General features: G+C 46.3%; 2 protein-coding genes and 1 long non-coding RNA gene across 6 annotated transcripts in view; 1 reads left to right on the top strand and 2 right to left on the bottom strand.

Annotated features, from left to right (window-relative positions):
• The window catches only part of LOC134730237 (uncharacterized), a 38,715-nt gene extending 17,816 nt beyond the window's left edge, over positions 1-20,899 (bottom strand). Inside the window, exons 1-2 of the long non-coding RNA XR_010111893.1 lie at positions 20,497-20,899; positions 19,843-20,088 (exon numbers count right to left, since the gene is read on the bottom strand). This is a non-coding gene — a long non-coding RNA (uncharacterized LOC134730237). The remainder of the gene's footprint in view (positions 1-19,842; positions 20,089-20,496) is intronic.
• On the bottom strand, positions 18,792-19,836 carry LOC134730236 (DNA damage up-regulated protein). The gene has a single exon (XM_063603665.1). The coding sequence runs from the start codon at positions 19,617-19,619 to the stop codon at positions 18,933-18,935; it is 687 nt and encodes a 228-aa protein (XP_063459735.1). The 5' UTR covers positions 19,620-19,836; the 3' UTR covers positions 18,792-18,932.
• Positions 19,890-20,967, top strand: part of CTBP1 (C-terminal binding protein 1) — a 38,781-nt gene continuing 37,703 nt past the window's right edge. The window contains exon 1 of one of the 4 annotated variants that reach the window (XM_055111115.2): positions 19,890-20,235. The gene's annotated coding sequence lies outside the window, so the exon portion shown is untranslated. Of the gene's footprint in view, positions 20,551-20,967 lie in introns of all 4 variants that reach the window. The other 3 variants (XM_034958162.4, XM_063603663.1, XM_057302017.2) reach the window with 3 other exon arrangements.

Here is a 20,967-nt window from a genome sequence, read left to right as displayed (position 1 = left end):
AGAACAAAAAGAGAAGACACAAATAAAAACCAGAAGTGAAACCAGATGTGAAAATGGCCTTATAGAAATAAAAAGGATTATTAGACAATATGTCAACAATTGTATTCCAACAAATTAGATAACATAGGAGAAATGAACAAATTCCTTAAAACACACATTAACCTAAATGGACTCAAGAAAAAGTAAAAAATCCCAACAGACCTATAACATGTAAAGAGATTAAATCAGTGATTTGCTTTAAATTACTGATTAACCTTCCAGCACAGAAAAGTCCTGGGCCATATGGCTTCACAGGTTAGTTCAACTAAACATTTAAAGGAAAATTAATACCAGTTCTTCTCAAATGTTTCCAAATAGTTGAACAGGAGGAACACTTCCTAATTCATTCTATGCAGCCAGCATTACCCTAATACTGAAACAAGATAAAGACATTCATGGAAAAGAAAAGTACAGACCAATACCACTTACAAATACAGATGCAAAATCCTCAGCAGAATATTAGCAGATTGAATGCAACAGCATCTTAAAAGGATTGTTCATCTATTCATCATGACCAAGTTAAATTTATCTAGGAATGCAAGGATGGTTCAACATGAGAAAATCAATCAATGTAATACACCACATTAATAGAATTAAGGGAAAAAAATCCACATAATTATCTCAATTTACACAGAAAAAGTATTTGACAAAATCTAATACCTTCCATGATTTAAGAGAGAAAAGCTCAGAAAACTAAGAATGCAAACAAAATTTCTCAACATGATAAAGGGTATTATGAGAAACCCATAGCTGGGCAGGCATGGTGGCTCATGCCTGTAATCCCAGCACTTTGGGAAGCTGAGTTGGGATGAACACTTGAGCCGAGGAGTTCAAGACCAGACTGGGCAACATAGTGAAGCCTCGTCTCTCAACAAAAAAATATTTAAAAATTTGCTGGGCATGGCGGTACACACCTGTGGTCCCAGCTACTTGGGAGGCTGAGATGGGAAGATCACTTGAGACCAAGAGGTGGAGGTAGCAATGAGCCAAGATTGTGCCATTGCACTCCAGCTGGGACTACAGAGCAAGATTCTGTCTCCAAAAACAAAAACAAAACATGGCTGTGGGTGGTGGCTTATGCCTGTAATCCCAGCACTTTGGGAGGCTGAGGCAGGCGGATCACCTGAGGTCAGGAGTTCGAGACCAGCCTGACCAACATGGAGAAGCTCAGTCTCTACTAAAAATACAAAAAATTAGCCGGGTGTGGTGGTGCATGCCTGTAATCCCAGCTACTTGGGAGGCTGAGGCAGGAGAATTGCTTGAACTCGGGAGGCGGAGGTTGCAGTAAGCCGAGATCGCACCCATTGCACTCCAGCCTGGGCAACAAGAGTGAAACTCCGTCTCAAACACACACACACACACACACACACACACACAGAGCTAACATCATACTCAGTTGTGAAAGATTGAAAGCTTTTCCCCTAAGGTCAGGAACAAGGCTCGCACCACTACTATTCAACAGCATACTGGAAGTTGTACCAATGCTAGACTGTGGGCGGCAAGCCACCCAGGTGCCGAGGCAAGAGACCAAGGGCACGAGCTGTTCCAGTGTAATAAAATACATAAAATAACAAAAGTTATACTAGATATAGATCACAGATATAATTATATATGAATATCATTAATCATTAGTTTGTAGCAATTACTCTTTATTCCAATATTATAATAATCCTTGCTCTACAATTACAACCTAGGAAAAACCAGGCCATACAGAGATAGGAGCTGAAGGGGCACGGTGAGAAGTGACCAGAAGAGTATGAGCCCTCTGTCACTCCCGGACAGGGCCACTAGAGGGCTCCTTGGTCTAGCGGTAACGCCAGCATCTGGGAAGATGCCCATTACCAAGCAGACCATGGTCTAGCTGTAGCGTCAGTGCCAAGGAAAAGCACCCGCTACTTAGCAGACCAGGAAAGGGAGTCTCCCTTTTCCCAGGGGAGTTTAGAGAAGACTCTGTTCCACCACCTCTTGTGGAGGGCCTGACATCAGTTAGGCCCGCCCGCAGTTATCCGGAGGCCTAACCATCTCCCTGTGATGCTGTGCTTCAGCGGTCACGCTCCTGTTTCACTTTCATGTTCCACTCTGTACACCTGGCTCCGCCCTCTAGACAGCAGTAGCAAAATTAGTGAAAGTATTAAAGTCTTTGATCTTTCTAAAAAGAGCATAGAAAAAATAATGACCTAAGCTGTCCTCTCTCTCTCCACTTTGGCTACCTAACAGGGAAGGGCCCCCTGTCCAGTGGACACATGACTCACATGACCTTATCAATCATTGGCGATGACACACTCTTTACCCTTTTGCTTTGTATCCAATAAATAACAGCACAGCCAGGCATTTGGGGCCACTACCGGTCTCCACGTCTTGGTGGTAGTGGTCCCCCGAGCCCAGCTGTCTTTTCTTCTATCTTTTTGTCTTGTGTCTTTATTTCTACAATCTCTTGTCTCCACACATGGGGAGAAAACCCCACAGACCCTGTAGGGCTGGCCCCTACATAGACAAAAAAAGAAATGAAAAACACCCAAATGGATGGGAAGTGGTAAAACGATCTCTATTTGAAGATGACATAATCCTACATATAGAAAATCCAAAAGAACCCACAAGAAGGTACAATAGCTCATAAATTCAGCAAAGTTACAAGATCAACACATCAAGATCAACACGCAAACTTCATTTGTTTCTGTGCATCAGTATTGAACAATTCAAACAGGAAATTAAGTAAACAATGCCATTTACAACAATATCTAAAAGAATTAAATACTCAGGAATAAGTCTAACCAAGGAGGTGAAAGACTCGTATGCTGAAAATAGAAAAGATTGCTAAAAGAAATTAAAGAACACCTAAATAAATGGAAAGACATCCCATATTCATGGATAGGAAGACTTAATATTGTTAAGATGTCAATACTACCCAAAGTGATCTACAGATTCAACACAATGCCTATCAAAATTCCAACAGCCCTGTTCAAAGAAATAAAAGTAGATTCTCAAGTGTATATGGAATTGCAAGGGACTCCCAACAGCTTAAATATGAGGAATTTAAGGCCTTTTAAACAACAGGAATATTTATTTAAGATCATGCCTAAGTCTTCTCAGGGAATCTTCTGGAGAGGGAACTTTCCAGAGATGCCTTGGATCCTCATGATGTTGGTGCTTGGTGTGGTCTGGGAGGGCCTAAGTGTTCTCAGGGAATCTTCTGGAGATGGAATTTTCCAGAGATGTCTTGGATCCTTCTTCTGGAGAAGGAACTTTCCAGGGACGCCTTGGATCCTTATGACGTTGGTGCTTGATGTGGTCCGGGAGGGCCTAAGTGTTCTCACGGTATCTTTTGGAGATAGAACTTTCCAGAGATTCCTTGGATCCTCATGATGTTGGTGCTTGGTGTGGTCTTGGAGGGCCTAAGTGTTCTCAGGGAATCTTCTGGAGATGGAACTTTCCAGAGATGCCTTGGATCCTTCTTCTGGAGAAGGAACTTTCCAGGGATGCCTTGGATCCTTATGACGTTGGTTCTTCATGTGGTCTGGGAGGGCCTAAGTGTTCTCAGGGTATCTTCTGGAGATAGAACTTTCCAGAGATTCCTTGGATCCTCATGATGTTGGTGCTTGGTGTGGTCCGGGAGGTCACTAGAAGGGAAGTGGTCCTTCTATTCTCATCCTCTTGATTTTTAGATTATGTCTTGTCAACATTAACAGATGTGACTGAAAAGGCAACTTTACTCAGAATTCTGTGCAAATGTCACAGAAGCTATCACTTTATCGTGAAGGATGTAAATTCAGGGTTTTTCATTGTTGTTGGTGGTGGTGGGGTGTGTGTGTGTGTGTATAGGTGTGTTTAGAATCAGGGTCTTGCTCTGTTGCCCGGGCTGGAGTGCTGTGATGCACTCTTAGCTCACTATAACTTTGAACTCCTGGGCTCAAGTGATCCTCCTACCTCAGCCTCCCTAGTAGCTAAGACTATAAGCATGCCCACTACACCAGGCTAATTTTTAAAACTTTTTTTTTGTAGAGGCAAGGTCTCGTTATGTTCCCCAGGCTGGTCTTGGACTCCTGGTCTCAAGTGATCCTCTATCTCAGCCTCCCAAAGTGCTGGAATTACAGGCATGAGCTATGATGCCTGGCTGCAAATTCAGTTTGATCCCAATGCAGTGTGTTGGGGAACAGAAGACTCAGAGGACTAATGAGGAGTCCAGTATGTAGGATATTGGACCCCCAGGCCCTTTATGGGCCACCATTCCATGTGTGCATAAAATGACAACTTACCATGTTGAAATGTTTTACCGTTACTGCCAAGTGAAGTCTTCACTTTTCAAGATCTCAAAGGAAAGGGACCGGATGTATTTATGTAGCAGGGAGTTCTGGGAAGCATTGGTCCTGGGAGCTATGGCAGGACCAGCAATGACACCACGTGGTGCTCTGTGAGGCCCTGAGGAGAATCCCCTGCTGGTGGGTGGGGGTGGGGGTCGGGGACTGGGCCTCAGCTCAAGGCCTCCCATTATGCGCGTTCTCCACACGGAAACCTGGCCTCTGTGGTGCAGCTCCTCTGCACAGCTCAGATCTTCGGTGCCACGTCACGGGATCCACAGGTACCCCGGAACCCTGGCCGCAGCTGGACACCTTTAACCTTGGGTGTGGAGGCTTCCTGTGGAGTGGCCAGGTCATCACGCTCAGGGAAGCCTTCCACCACTGGCAGCAGTCTCTGGTCATGTCTGAGACCTGCTATGTCCTATAATTTCTTCTGGCCCCACATGGTCCCCTGTCTGGCAGTGCCCACGTCTTGGCCACCCTGATGCTGGTGGTTCTGGAACTTTCCAGAGGGTTCCAGCTGGTTCTGTTTTAAGGATAGAAACCATCAAAGAACAAAATTTCAGCAAATTGAGTTTTGAGATGGAGTCTTGCTAGGTTGCCAGGGCTCTGGGCTTAAGCGATCCTCCCACCTCAGCCTCCTGAGTAGCTGGGACTACAGGTGTGCACCACACACCCAACTTAATTGTCTTTTATTAGTAATTCATGAACTGGGCAGCACCCAGCCTGCAAAACAGACAGGAGCTCCTTTGGGCATGGCAGCTGACCAGCCATGACAAGGCAGCTTCAGTAGCAAGGACCATCACAGCACAAGCAGCCCGGCTCTCCTGAGGCTATTTTCCTTGTATGGATTGACTTCCTGATTATGCCGGCTTGGGTTGACTGGGCCTCTTTTGATTGGTTGCCATGGATCTTCTGGTTTTTGGAAAACTGGCCCGTTTGGGGATTTCTCGTGGTGTTTTTTGTTTGTTTGTTTGTTTGTTTGAGACAGGTTGTTGCTCTGTCACACAGGCTTCAGGGCAATGGCTCAGTCATGGCTCACGGCAGCCTCCATCTCCTGGGCTCAATGGATCCTCCCACTCCAGCCTCCTGAGTAGCAGGGACCACAGGCGTGTGCCACCACCCTCAGCTAATTTTTTGATTTTTTGTAGAGATGAGATCTCACTGTGTTGTCCAGGCTGGTCTTGAGCTCAAGTGATCCTCCTGCTTTGGCCTCTCAAAGTGCTGGGATTACAGGTGTGAGCCACCATGCCTGGCATCCTGTGGTTCTTTTTAAAGTTCCAGTTTGATTATGTGCCATGTAGCACGTTTTAGTTTGGTCTGTTGGGGTCTAGTGCAGGAGCTCAGCCCAAATTCAGCTCCCCAGACATTTTATTTAATAGAAGTGGGAGGGTTGGCTGGGCGTGGTGGCTCATGCCTGTAATCCCAGCACTTTGGGAGGCCAAGGCAGACAGATCACTTGAGGTCAGGAGTTCAAGACCAGCCTGGCCAACATGGTGAAACCCCGTCTCTACTAAAAATACAAAACTTAGCCACGTGTGGTGGTGCGTGCCTGTAGTCCCAGCTACTTGGGAGGCTGAGGTAGGAGAATCGCTTGAACTCAGGAGGCGGAGGTTGCAGTGAGCCAAGATCGTGCCATTGTGCTCCAGCCTGGGCAACAAGAGTGAAACTTTACCTCAAAAAAAAGAGAAAAAAAACCCACAGATAAGCTCATTCTAAAGTTTGTATGGAAACGCAAAGGAACCAGGATAGCTAAAACAATTTTGAAAAAGAATAAAATGGGCCAAGTCCAATGGTTCATGCCTGTAATCCCAGCACTTTGGGAGGCCGAGGTGAGAGGATTGCTTAAGGCCAGTAGTTTCAGACCAGCCTAGGCAACATAGTGACAGTCTGTCTCTACAAAAATAAATTTTAAAAAATTAGGCAGGCATGGTGGTCCACGCCTGTAGTCCTAGGTAGTTGGGAGGCTGAGATGGGAGGATCACTTAAGCCCAGGAGTTTGAGGCTGTGGTGAGCTATGATCGTGCCACTGCACTCCAGCCTGGGTGGCAGAGCAAGACCTTGTCTCTAAAAAATAAAAATAAGAGGCTGGGCGTGGTGGCTCATGCCTGTAATCCCAGCACTTTGAGAGGCCGAGGTGGGCAGATCACAAGGTCAAGAGATTGAGACCATCCTGGCCAATATGGTGAAATCCCGTCTCTACTAAAAATACAAAAAATTAGCTGGGCGTGGTGGTGCACGCCTGTAATCTCAGCTACTCAGGAGGCTGAGGCAGGAGAATTGTTTGAATCTGGGAGGCGGAGGTTGTAGTGAGCTGAGATCGCGCCACAGTACTCCAGCCTGGTGACAGAGTGAGACTCTGCCTAAAAAAAAAATAAATAAATAGGTAAATAAATAAAAATAAGAATAAAATGGGAGAAATCAGTATGTCCCATTTCAAGACTTACTCTATATATAACCATAGTAATGAAGGTTATGTGGTATTCATGGAGGAAAAGACACATTGATCAATGTTACAGAATAGAGTGCCCAGAAGTCGACCCGTGCTAGTGCAACTAACTGGGTTTTGACAAAGGTGAAAACTTAATCTAATGGAGAGGATAGTCTTTTCAGCAAATGGTCCTGGCGCAATTGGACACCTGTATGCAAAAAACAAACAAACAAACAAACAAAAAGCAAAAACACCTTGATTTAAACATCACTTCTTCAACAAAAATTAGCTCAAATTGATCATCGTATAGGTTTAAATGTAAAATTATAAAACTTTTAGAAGGAGACATAGGAGAAAATCTTTAGGACTTAGGGTTTGGCTGAGAGATATTAGACATGACCCTGAAAGTACAACCTATAAAATAAAATGTTTGGTAAATTGGACTTTAGCAAAGTTAAAAACATTTGCTCTGTACAAATCCTGGTAGGAGGATGAAAAAACAAGTTTCATGTTAGGAGAGCATATCTGCAAACCACACATCTGATAAAGGACTTATGTCTAGAATATATACACTCAAAACTCAACAGCAAAAAAACCACACTACCCAAATAGTAAATGGGCAAAAGACAAGAAGAATTTTACCAAAGAGAATACAGTCCTCGCTCGGTATCCACGGGCTCTGCATATGTGGATTCTACCAACCACGGATCCAAAATATTTGAAAAAAAAATTGTGTTTGTATTGAACATGTATAGACTCTTTTCTTGTTATTATTCTCTAAACAATACAGCATAACAACTGTTTACATCGCATTTACATTGCATTCAGTATTATAAATAATCTAAGGTGGTTTAAAGTACATGGGCGAATACTTTGTTATGTGCAAATGCTGTGCCATTTTACATCACGGACTTGAGCATCCGGGGATTTTGGTATCTGAGGAGCGCCCTGAAGCCAATCCGCATGGATACTGAGAGACAGCTGGATACAGATGGCAAATAAGCGCATGAAAAGACATCCAACGGTACTAGTCACGCGGGAAATGCAAAGGAAAGCCCGAATGAGAGAGATCACTACCTACCTATTAGAACAGCTAAAACGGATAACATTAAAAATAGTGACAACACCAAACGTTGGCAAGAATGCAGAGCTCTCACATATCACTGGTGAGAAGGTGAGCTGGTCCAGCCACGCTGGCGAGACAGTCTGACGGGTCCTTAAAAAGTGAAACATACGCTTACTTCACAACCCAGCAATCACACAGCTGGACACTTGTTCCAGAGAATCAAAAATTACATTCACATAAAAACCTACGTGCAAATGTTTGCAGATTTCTTTGAAATAACAAAAAACGAAAACACCTGGAAACAACAGAAACATCCCTGAAAAGATGCACGGATGAAGAAACGATCCCATCCCCCATCCTCCACGAGCGACACCCCGGGGTCCCGGTGTGAGAAGAGGAAGGGGTCGCCCATATCCCCCTCCTCAGACCTGCGCCCAAGGTCCCTGCACCCAATTCCCTGCTCAAACAGCCCCTCCTCCTGGTCCTCACGTTCCCCACCCCGGGGATCACGCCCTGACACTGTGGTTCACTGGATGTGCACCCATCCACATCGGCTCCAAGCCGCTTCTCCCCAGGCAGGTCCGCGTTGCCCGAACTCTGCCCTGCCAGCCCCATTGTCTCTACTGCAGACCCTACTCATCCCTCCTCCTGCCAGGTTCCCCTTAGGTTCACTCACCTCCCTGGAAGGCATGCTCTGACCCAGGCCACGCTTCTCTGACCCCTCTCCTCGCTTACCCACTGTTGCTTTTAGCTCCTGTGACTTCAAGTGCTGCCTCTGGGCCCCAGGCTCATCGGCCATCCACCTCCACCGGGGGGTTCCATGGATGTGTCCTGTTCCCCAGGTCTCCTCAGAAACCCCGTCCTCCCTGGATCTTAGGTAGGACCGCAGCCCAGAGTCAGTGCAAGCCACCCGCCACCCCAGGCTTCTTCCTCACCGCTTCTCAGCCCTACCACTGGAAAGCAGCCCTTCCCCCGTGACCATGAACGCCACTGTGTCTCCTTGCCTTGCTCCTTCAATCCCCCTCTGAGAGCAGCGAGAATGACCCTTATGAAGACAAACCCAAAATCTCTCCCTGCCCCCAAGTCCTTCCACCCTTCTCATGGCCCACAGAGCACAGCTCCCATCCTGGCCACCTCTATCCAGCTTCCCCACCTGCCACACTCCTCCTGCCTCACCCAGCCCCGGGGATTGCTTTCCAGGGACACCGCTAGCGTTCCTCACGCCTGCTGATCCCAGGCCTGTGGCACTTAGGAACCCGACAGTGTGATGCACCTGCCGCCGGGACTGGCAGGAGTCCAAAGGCCCAGGGGAGGCTCAGGACCCAGAGGATGGGGCAAAGTGGGCAGGACTGGAGCCATCACCTCTAGGTCTAAACCCAAACATTGCCAGACACTAGCTCTGGGGTTCCAGGCCGCAAATGGTTACACAGAAGTCCCTGTGCGCCGTCCCCTTGGCTCCTGTATCCTGTATTGTAGCAGCGCTGTCTCACCAGCCTGCTTGGAGTTTGACACGAGTCTAGCCGGGTGAGAAGCGCATAGGGCAGCGGCGAGCAGTCTGTGCTGTGTTAGCTGGTGGTTCAGCAGAGTTGGACGGTGAGTCTAGCTGGGTGAGAGGCATGTAGGGCAGCGGCGGGCAGCCTGTGCTGTGTTAGCTGGTGGTTCAGCAGAGTTGGACGCGAGTCTAGCTGGGTGAGAGGTGTGTAGGGCAGCGGCGGGCAGCCTGTGCTGTGTTAGCTTGGGGTTCAGCAGAGTTGGACACGTAGTTGGGTGAGAGGCATGTAGGGCGGGCAGTCTGTGCTGTGTTAGCTCGCTGTTCAGCAGAGTTGGATGCGTAGTTGGGTGAGAGGAGTGTAGGGCAGCGGCGGGCAGCAACACAATAAACCAACTAGATCTAACACACATCCAGACATTCTACCAAGAACAATAGCAGCATATACATCCTTCTCAAATAAGCATGAGTCATTTTCCAGGATACACCATCTGTTAGGCCACAAATTAGGTCTCAATGGATTTTAAAATGTAGGTATCACACAAACTCTTCTCCAACCACAACAGAATAACGTTAGAAATCAATAACAGAAGTAAAACTGAAAAATCCACAAATTTCTGGAAGTTAAACAACACACTCTTAAACAACCAATAGGCCAGAGAAGAAATCACAAGGGAAATAAGAAAATACTTAGAATGAAAACGAAAACGCAGCAGACCAGCACTTACAGGATGCTGCAAAAGCAGTGCCACAGGGGAAGTTCATAGTTATAAATGCTTACACTAAAAAACTAGCAAGATCTCAAACCCGCAACCTAACTTTACAACTTAAGGAGCTAGAAGAAGAATAAACTAAACCCAAAGCTAGCAGCAGAAAAGAAATACTGAAGGTTAGAGAAGAGATAAAGGAAATAAAGAATTGAAAAACAATAGAGAAAAACCAGTAAAACCAAAAGTTAGTTCTTTGAAAGATCAACAAAATTAACAAGCCTTTCACTAGATGGACTAAGAAAATAAGAGGGAAATCTCCAGTTACTAAATCAGAAATGAAAGTGGGCACATTACTACTGACTCTATAGAAATAAAAAAAAATTGTGAGAGTACTATGAACAATTGTATGCCAACACATTGGATAACATGGATGAAATGAACAAATTCCTAGAGACACAAAATCTACTGAGAAACAAATCAGGAATAAATAGAAACTCTTAACAGAATTATAACTAATGTGGAGATTGAATCAGTAATCAAAAATCTGACAAAGAAAAGCCCTGGACTTGATGGCTTCACTGGCAAATTCTCCCAAATATTGGATGAAGAATACCGATTCTTCTCAAACGCTTCAGAAAAACTGAAGGCGAAGGACTACTTCCTAACTATTCTATGAGGCCAACATTATCCTGATGCCAAAGCCAGACGAAGACACTATGAGAAAAGAAAACTGGGCTAAGTGTGGTAAATCACACCTGTAATCCAAGTACTTTGGGAGGCTGAGGCAGGAGGATCACTTGAAACCAGGAGTTCAAGACCAGCCTGGGCAACATATTGAGACCCCATCTCTACAAAAGAATAAAATAGGCTGGTGTGGTGGTGCACGCCTGTAGTCCTAGCTACTTGGGAGGCTAAGGTGGGAAGATCACTTGAGCCTGGGAGTTCCAGGCTGCAATGAGCCATGATCGCACCACTGCACTCCAGCCTAGGCAGCAGAGCAAGACCTTGTCTCTAAAAAAAAAAAAAAAAAAAAAAAAATTTAAAGAAAGAAAACTACAGACCAGGGCCAGGCACAGTGGCTCATGCCTGCAGCCCCAGCACTGTGGGAGGCTGAGGTGGAAGCTCAGGAGTTCAAGAACAGCCTGGGAAACATGGGGAAGCCCCATCTTTACATAAAATACAAAAATTAGCTGGGCCTGGTGGCATGTGCCTGTAGTCCCAGCTACTCAGGAAACTGAGGTAGGAGAATGGCTTCAGCCAGGAGGTATAGGCTGCAGTAAGCCAAGATTGCATTACTGCACTCCAGCCTGGGCAACAGAGCAAGACCCTGTCTCAAACAAAACAAAACAACTACAGAACTAACATCCCTGATGAATATAGATGTGAAAATTCTCAACAAAATACTAGCAAACCTAATTCAGCAGCATATTAAAAAAAGGATTACACACTATGACCAAGTGTGACTTATTCTTGGAGTACTAAGACGGCTCAACTGAAAATGGATCAGTGCAATACACAACATTTCCAGAAGGGGAAAATCACCCACATAACCATCTGAATTGATGCAGTGGCAGCATTTGACAAAATTCAACACATTTTATGATTTAAAGAAAAACACTTAACAAACTAGGAATAAAAGGAAACTGCCTCAACATTACATAATAAAAGCCATATACGAAAAACCCACAAGGAAGGGTGCCTGTTTCCCCACTGCTATTCAGCATAGTACTAAAAGTGCTAGCCAGAACAATTAGGCATGAAAAATAAATGAACTAATAAATGAATTCAGCTAAGTAGCAGGATAAAAAATCAATACATTGTTCATGCTAACAATGAACAGTCCAAAAAGCAAATTATGAAAACAATTCTACTTACAGTAACAGCAAAAAGAATAAAATAAAATATTTAGGAATCAGCTTAACCGAGGAGGTTAAAGACTTCTGTACTGACAACTACAAAAAAATTGCGGTAAGAAATTAAAGAAGACATAAATAAATAAAGAAGACATCCCATGTTCATGGATTGGAAGATGTCAATAGTACTCAAAGTAATCTACAGATTTAATTCTACCCCATCAAAACCACAAGCCTTTTTTTCTCAGAAATGGAAAAACCCATCCTAAAACTCATATAGAATCTCAAGGGATCCCAAATAGCAAAAGCAATGTTGAAAGAAAAGAAGAAAGTTAGAGGACTCACACTTCCTGATTTCAATACTTACTACAAAGCTATAGTAATCAATAATTTCGTAATCTGGTAAACTCACTATAAACCTACAGTGATCAAGAATACAGTAATCTACAGTCTGTCGTCATATCAGTGTGGTACCCTGGACCTACATGTCTATCTTTATGCCAGTACCACACTGGCATAGAGACAGACACATAGGTCAATGAAATAGAACACAGAGTTCAGAAATAAACCTTCACATATATGGTCAAATAATCTTTGACAAGGTGCTGAGACCGTCCAGTGGGGAAAATAATAGTCTTTTTGACAAGCGGTGTTGGGAAAACAGGACATTAATTTGCAGAAGAATAAAGTTGGACCTTTTGCCTCACACCATATACAAACTACAAAAACCTAAATGTACAATCTAAAACTGTAAAACTCTAAAAAATAATAATAAGACAAAGCTATACAACTTTGGATTTGGCAATAATTTCTTGGATATGACAACAAAAGCACAGGCAAAAAACAATGTCAACAGAGTAAAGAGGCAACTCACTAGATGGGAGAAAATAGTTGCAAGTTGTGTATGTGATCAGGAATTAGTATCCTTAATATGTAGAAAACTCCTAAAACTCTACAATGAAACAAAAAGCTGATTCAAAAATAGACACATGACTTGAATAGACATTTCTCTAAATAAGTACTCAAATGGGCAATATGTATATAAAAATGCTTGACGTCACCATTTATTAGGCAAATGCATATCTAAACTACAATAAGGCTGGGGAACAGTGGCTCACACCTGTAATCCCAGCACTTGGCGAGGCTAAGGGATTGCTTGAGCCCAGTTCAAGACCAACCTGAGCAACATAGTGAGACCCCCCCCTCCCACCACATCTCTAAAAATAAAATAAAATAAAATAAAATTTAAAATTAGCCAGGCATGGTGGTGTATGCCTGTATTTCCAGCTACTCAGGAGACTGAGTAGGAGGATCACTGGAGCCCAGGAGGTCAAGTCTGCAGTAAGCTATGATTGCACCACTTATACTCCAGCATGGGAAACAGAGTGAGACCCTGTCTCAAAAACAAAAAAAAAAAACAAAAACCAAACAAAACTGCAATGATATACCACCTAACACCATTAGGTTGGTTACTATATTAATAAAACAAACAAGCAAACAAAAAAACACACAAAAAATCCAGAAAATAACTAGTGTTGGCGAGGATGTGGAGAAACTGGAACCCTTCTGCACTGTTGCTGGGAATGTGAAATGGTACATCCACGATGGAAAACAGTATGGTGCTTCCCCAAAAAATTAAAAATAGAATTACCCAGCAACTAGATTTCTGCACATATACCCCAAAGAATTGAAAGCAGGCTCTCAAAGAGATATTTGTATGCACATGTTCATGGCAGCATTATTCACAATAGCTAAAACATGAAAGCAACCTGTATTAGTCCATTTTCATGCTGCTGATAAAGACATATGCAAGACTGGGTAATTTATAAGGAAAAAGAGGTTTAATGGACTCACAGTTTCACGTGGCTGGGGAGACCTCACAATCATGACAGAAGGTGAAGTGCACGTATCACATGGCGGCAGACAAGAGAAGAGAACTTGTGCAGGAAAACTCCCCTTTATAAAACCATCAGATCTCGTGAGACTTATCCACCACCACGAGAACAGCATGGGAAAGACCTGCCCCCATTATTCAATTACTTCCCACTGGGTCCCTCCCACAACATGTGGGAATTGTGGGAGCCACAATTCAAGATGAGATTTGGGTGGGGACACAGCCAAACCATATCACAACCCAAGTGCCCACCGATGGATAAATGAATAAGCAGAATGTGGTATGAACAATGGGATACTATTTAGCCTTAAAAAGGGATGAGATTCTGACACAGGCTGCAACACGGATGAACCTTGAGGACACTGCACCAAGCGAAATAAGCCAGTTGCTAAAAATACAACTACCACAGAATTCCACTTATATGAGGTAGTTAGAGTAGTCAAAATTATAGAAACAGAAAGTGGAATGGTGGGTACCAGGGCCAGGGGAAGGGAAATGAGGAATTATTGTTTAATGGAGACAGAGTTTCAGTTTTACAAGATGGAAAGAGTTCTATACAGATGCATGGTGGTGATGGTTGCACATCATGAGTGTATTTACCACCACCAAACTGTACACTTAAAATGATTAAGGTTGTAATTTTAAGTTATACGCATTTTACCACAATTTTTAAAAGTTGAAAAAAAGACAGAAGTGAGGGCAGTGGTTGCACTGGGGAGGAGGAAGAGGGTAGTTACTGGCGGGGGCTTTGGAGGGGTTTTTGACACAGCGTTCTACTTCTCAAACCAAGTGGCAATTACATAAATATTGCTTTGCTTTTTAAAAAAAGATTGTGGCTTTCTTCTTCCTAGAAGACTGTGTGTTGTCCTCTTGTCTGGCGTGCTTTGTTGATAGAAGCTGCACCATGGGAAAGCCTACATGGCTGGGAGCTGAGGGTGCCTCTGCCCAACAGCCAACGAAGAGTAAGCTTGGATGCAGACTTCCCCAGGCAAGCCTTCAGATGAGACCACAGATACTGTGCTATTGTCCTGATTGCAGTCTGGTGAGAAGCCAATATGCAGAGGACTCAAGCCACGCCTGGATTCCTGACTCATGGCAATGGTGAAATACTGAATGTTTTTTAAGCTGCAAAGTTTTGGGGAATTTTGTTATGCCCCAATAGGTAACAAATAATGCTATGTACAGAATCCTATGTTACTACTTATTTTATCTTGTGACTTTGAAAAAAATCGATATTTGACTATTGCTTGGCTTTTATCATTGTAATTGATAGGCTGCTTTCATAACTGCTTTTGATATAATCTGAGTGGTTTTATTTTTCACTTTAAAATTTTTTTGTCTTTTGTATTCTGTAGTTTTACTCCTAAATGTAGAAGTGTAGTTTCATCTTTTTTCCCCAGCTCAAGTCTCACACTGTTCCTGAATCTAGGATTCACATTTTTCATCAAGTATAGAACTTTCTTAGTGATTAACTTTTTAAATACTGTTGCTTCCTCATTCTTCTAATCATTCAGAATGGAACTCTCATAGATGTTTGGGATCTCCTCATTCTGTCATCATGCTCTGCCTCGCATCAGAAGTAATTTCTGCATATACCACAAATTCAGCTCTCAGCTGGGTCTAAATTGCTTTTTAAACTCACTCATTGAGTTAATTTTAGCAAGCATGGTTTTTCATTCTAGATATTCCATTTAGTTCTTCAAAACTGCCTATTCTTCTCCCACTCCCTTGCAATCGTATTCTTGTTCATTTACTTCTTTTATTCCTGTAATTCTTACCCATGTTAAACATGTTTAATTAATGTTCTCTTTTTTGCTTGATTCACCTTTTGAAGGCCTTTGGTGGGGGAGTCCGTTCCTGCTGTTCACACATCTGCTGACTTCCCTCATGTGGTTCTTTCTTGGCATGTTTTGTACTTTATGATTGTAAATTCATCTTCAGTGGGCTTTATGGGTAGGAATTGGAGGGGGCTAGATTGATAATGTCTACGTGATTTTGCTTCTATCACTGTGCCTGCTTCTGTCATGGGCTTCAAGGGTATTACTAGCCTGGGCCCAGGTTTTATATCAAGTTATTTGCTGCAGGGGTGGTAGGGCCTAGACTGTGAAACCTGTGAAAATTCGATACCTAGGCTGGGCACGGTAGCTCATGCCTGTAATCCCAGCACTTTGGGAGGCCAAGGTAGGAGGATCACTTGGGCCCAGGAGTTCAAGACCAGCCTGGGCAACACAGCTAGATCCAGTCTCAAAAAAAAAAATTCAATACCTGAAGTCTAACAAGGCTCTGAGTCCTGATTATCAATTGTCAACAAAACTGTTTCTGTCTCACAGAACCACAACAGGCAGGCAAACACAGAACCATCCTGTTGTCTTCCTGTTCCTGTGGGCACACTCATTCACATCTCTCCTGACGGCGTAGCCCTTTGAGTGCCCTTGTTCCAGTTCCTGATTCACGTGGATCCAGGGAGGCCTCGTCTCCTTTCCCATGTGAGTGTGGAGACTTAAACCCCGAGGCTCCAGACGAACACTCTCCTGGGCTGCTGCCCTTTGGCTCTCACACTTTAAGACCTGGTTTTCAGCCTTCTGTTTGTCTCTGGTTCCTGTCACATCCCTGACCTCCTTGTGAGCTCAGCTCTGCATCAAGTTTGTTGTTTCTATCTTGTGCTCACAAGTTCTGTTCTGGGAGGCTTTTGGGGTTAGACCATCACAGGTAAAGACAGAAGGGGAAATCTACTTTTGCATTTCTAAGCTCAATTTCTAGGCTTGTTTTCAGAACATTTGCCATCCCCCTCTGTTCTGGTTTGAATAATTGTCCCCTCCAAAATTCATGAAGTTTGATTGTCATTGTGATGATCTTGAGAGGTGGAACCTTTTAGAGGCGATGCAGCCACGAGGGCTTTGCCCTCCTGAATGGGCTGGTGCTGTTATCATGGGAGTGGGCTTCTTATCAAAGGGTGGGTTCAGCATTCTTTTCTCTCTCTCTCCTTGCCCTTCTGCTATTCTGCGATGTGATGATGCAACAAGAAAGCCCTCACCAGATGCAGCCCCTTGAGGTTGGACTTCCCAGCCTCCAGAACCATAAGCCAACAAGCTTCTGTAAGCTGTCAGTTACCCAGTCTGCAGGAGTCTGCTATAGCAGCACAGAATGGATGAAGACATCCTCTGTATCATTTTGCAATCCTACAAGAAAGGTGTTCTTTTGTACTCATTTCATCACTGGCTAAACTGGACTCTGGATGGCTAAAGTAACAAGGCAGGTCTGTCTGCTTCCAGAGGACCTGTCCTGCTGCGGCGGTTCTGGGCTCCCCTGGGCTTTGTGGCATTTTACAGCTTGCAGTCATCCTGCAAGGTAGATGTTACTTCTCTTCCCATCTTATGGCTGAAAACCAAGCCTTACAGCAGTTATACAAGTTATGTGGCAGTTTTCAGCGATTGTATTAAAAAATATTTTAGGTAGACAATGTGGTGTATATACGCAATGGTATACCAGTCAGCCTTACAAAGGAAGACAATGCTGCCATATATGACAATATAGATGAACCAGAAGGGCATTATGTGAAAAAAACCCAGGCACAGAAAGACAAATGCTGCACAATCTCACTCACAGGTGAAATCTAGAAAAGCTGAACTCACAGAAGCAGAGGGTAGAATGGTGTTTACCTGGGGCTGGGGCCGGGCAGTGATGTTGGTCAAGGGATACAACATTTCAGTTACATTGGAGGAATATGTTCTAGGGATCTATAGTAGGACATGGTGACTGGAAAATTGCTAAGAGAGTAGATGTTAAGTGTCCTCACCACACCAAAAAACAAAAAGTATGTGAGTTAATGCATGTTAATTAACTTGATTTAGCCATTCCACAATGTATTCATATTTTAAAACAAGTTGTAAACAATATATACAAGTATTATTTGCCAATTAAAATACATACATTTAAAAATATTTTAGATATTTGTCCATTTTTGTTTCAAGTTTACTTGCTGGTCATTTTATTGTTAAAAAATTCTTGGTTGTTTTCGGCTGGGCACAGTGGCTCATGCCTGTAATCTCAGCACTTTGGGAGCCTGACGTGGGTGGATCACCTGAGGTCAGGAGTTCGAGACCAGCCTGACCAACATGGTGAAACCCCATCTCTACTAAAAATACATAAAATTAGCTGGGCGTGGTGATGGGTGTCTGCAATTCCAGCTACTCGGGAGGCTGAGACAGGAGAATTGCTTGAATCTGGGCGGCAGAGATTGCAGTGAGCTGAAATTGCACCATTGCACTCCAGCCTGGGCAACAAGAGCGAAACTCTGTCTCAAAAAATAAAAATAAAAATGACTGTTTTTTTTTTTTCTGTGTGTACATGACTGACAAGACCAGTGGTTTCCTTTAATACCTCATCGATGTTCCCAAGCACTTTTTGTATTTGAGGTGTGTGAAGTAATAGGGTGGCCCTTGTCTTGAGCGTGATACTGAACACACCGACTAATAAAATGGGGGCCTTTGGCTGCACACCAGGCGCTCTGGGTACTGATGAGCTCGCCCCCGACTCCATGCCAGGAATCAGAACGGTTGCCCGGGAGAGTCGGCAGAAAGAGGAGGAACCGGACGCAGTGATCTACCTGGTTTGTCCTGGTGTCCAGTAACTTGGAGTTCTTCTTTCACACGTGGCTGGCACAGAGGAGACACTTATAAATACCCGAGTTGAATAAAATAGTCCATTGACATGGAGTCGCATGAAGCAGCATTCGTCCATCCAAAACGCCGATGCTTCTTTAGAGTGGACTGAGTTTTCCCCCAATACTAGGTTGTCCCACGCGATGGACAAAAATAGCCCATGTGGCAACGGAGGCTGGCCGGGGGGACCTAATGCCCATGCCTCTGGCATCCTCACCAAGGTGACTGTCCAGTAGCTCCCAGGACAGCCCATCCGTGTAGGGCAAACGCCATGAGCCCCTCCTGTGTGCAGGCACAGGGCAGGCCCAGGCACAGGGAGGCGGGTGGGCAGGCACACGAACAGCCAAACGCTGACCCTGGAGGGCGGTGGTCATCTGCTCATCACAGGGGAAAGACTGGAGGTGGGAGAGGCAGGTGCCACCCGCAGGAGTTGGGACGAGCTGTGCACACGGCTGGGCACACGCAAAGCTGAGCCTTCTTCGTGAGCAACACGGTCACATTTGGGTGTAGGAATCTTGGCTGGAGTTGCCCAACGTGGGGAGCAGACAGCTCTGCAGCCAGGACCCCAGCTGGAGAAGGCAGCGCTTGGAACAAGCCAGGACAGTGGACAGACGGGCCGGTGCCAAATAGAAGTCATGATAACGCGCTGACGAACACTGTGTGCAGACGGAGGCCATGAAGAGTGACGATGGGGAAGACGCTGGATCCCTGGCTGGCCTGCATCCCTCTCCGTTCTCAGTTGCCTGTGGAATTCCGGGGAGCTCTGCTCCAGCTACACTGCACATAAAAGTGCGCAGGAAGTGGATCCTGGAGAGGAACTGCTCTTCTGGACTGAGCTTGCTGCTCATGGCAGCCCCACCTGCAGGACCCAAAGCCTTATGTGATGTTTGCTGGACACTCAGCCACGTGGCTGCCTGTTGAGCTCTGCAAGTCCACGCGGGAGCCAGGAATTCCTCCCCAGAAGTCTCTCCATTATATTCACCACCCCCTAGTAAATCACAACCTGACTTGCTGCAGAGGATGGAGTGCCTGGGACTCGTGTGACCCCAGCTCCCCTGGGGAAGTGGGGGTGGTACGTCCCTGCACCCGGCCACCTGCTGCCTTCTCCTGGGCTGCCTGTCCATGCCGAGCAGACAGGAAAGTCCAGTGAGGTCCCTGCCTGTGCACTCCACCAACCACATAGTCCCTTCCCGGCAGCCTCACCTAGGCCCCTCCAGCTACGACCCCTTGTCCCCTGCACCGATGCCTGGCCTTGGAGGTTGCTGCTCATTTTTCTGGAATTTTTTCTTAGATCTCTGCAGGGCTGCCCCTCCCCCTACAAGGGCTCCACACGTGTTCCCTCCTTCATGACTCCCACTGGGCTTCCCCGACAGGGCCCCGCCCTCCCCAAAGCTCTGGTGACACCTGCCAGGTTTCCTCCAGGCCACAGCTCGGCAGCCCGATCTCAGAACAGAACGTGGTGCGTGCCAGCAGGGCAGGTCTGGCTGAGGGCCCAGCATTGTCAGCGGGGTCGGAGGTCTTCCCAGGCCTCGAAGGGGAGACGTAGGCTTCTCAGGGCAGCCCAGGACGCGTCCTCACGAACCACAGCGAAATTACAGCAGGTGTCTCGCGGATAGGAGTCTGCATCATTCCGTCTCCATGCCGTGGTTTCTGAAATTATGCAACTATCTCAGCATTCCAGAGGGCTCAGAGTAGCCACGCGCAGAGGCCCTCCCCATGGGGTGGATGGAAGCGTCCACTCGCGGCGCGAGGAATATCCCTGGGCCCCTCGGGAGAGTCTGCAGGGGCAGCCCCTGGGTGAGCAGGCCCAGTGCGGCCTCTCCCTGAAGGGACTTTCGGGCCCTCCCGGGTCGGGGCTTCAGCGGTAGCAGGCAGGGCTTTGATATTAATGCTTAAAGGGAAAGCAGAGCTGAGCTGTCAGGACGTTGGTTGGCCACAAACCCTACTCTTGTTAAAAGAGAAATGGGGTCGGGGAAGGGGTTCTCCAGCCCTGAACTTCCCGGGCCGGGCAGGACGCGGTCCCTCCAGGAGTCGGGGCCCCCCCGCCTGGGGACGCACTGGGGCGGGCGCGCTTCTCCTCTCGGGGTCCCATGTGCCGCCGGCTCTCGGACGGTAAATCAGGGCTCGGGTGGGGGCGATGGGGGGCCCGCGGCCTCGGTGCCCCTGGCCAGCCTCGGAGGCGCACGGGCCAGGCCGCGGGGCGAGAAGCGAACGCGGGAGGGCGGCAGCTGGCGGGGCGGGAAGGGAGCGGGGCGTCTGCGGCTGCGGCGCGGAGGAGCGCCATTTACGTTCGGGCCCGCGCCAGGCGCTGACGTGGGCGGCCCTGTCTCGGCTTCCGGGCCCGGCGCCGTCCCGCAGGGTCCTCGGGGCGGACGGCGCTCCCGCCAGCGGCGCTGAGTCCGGCCCGACCCTGCCCGACTTCCTCGGGGACAGGCGGTTTAGAACGTGCGGAACACCAGGCCCGGGGCCTCCGCCGGGCTGCAGCCCCGCGAGCTTCCCGCCAGGCTCCCGCCCCGCCCCGCCCCGCCC

This window comes from Pan paniscus, chromosome 3 (assembly GCF_029289425.2).
Source record: "Pan paniscus chromosome 3, NHGRI_mPanPan1-v2.0_pri, whole genome shotgun sequence".
Lineage (NCBI taxonomy): Eukaryota > Metazoa > Chordata > Mammalia > Primates > Hominidae > Pan > Pan paniscus.
This window is presented reverse-complemented; position numbering and strand designations above follow the sequence as displayed.

Excerpts from the sequence above, each read along its gene's own strand:
- LOC134730236 (XM_063603665.1), bottom strand. The coding sequence starts at position 19,619 with ATGTGGTTGGTGGAGTGCACAGGCAGGGACCTCACTGGACTTTCCTGT.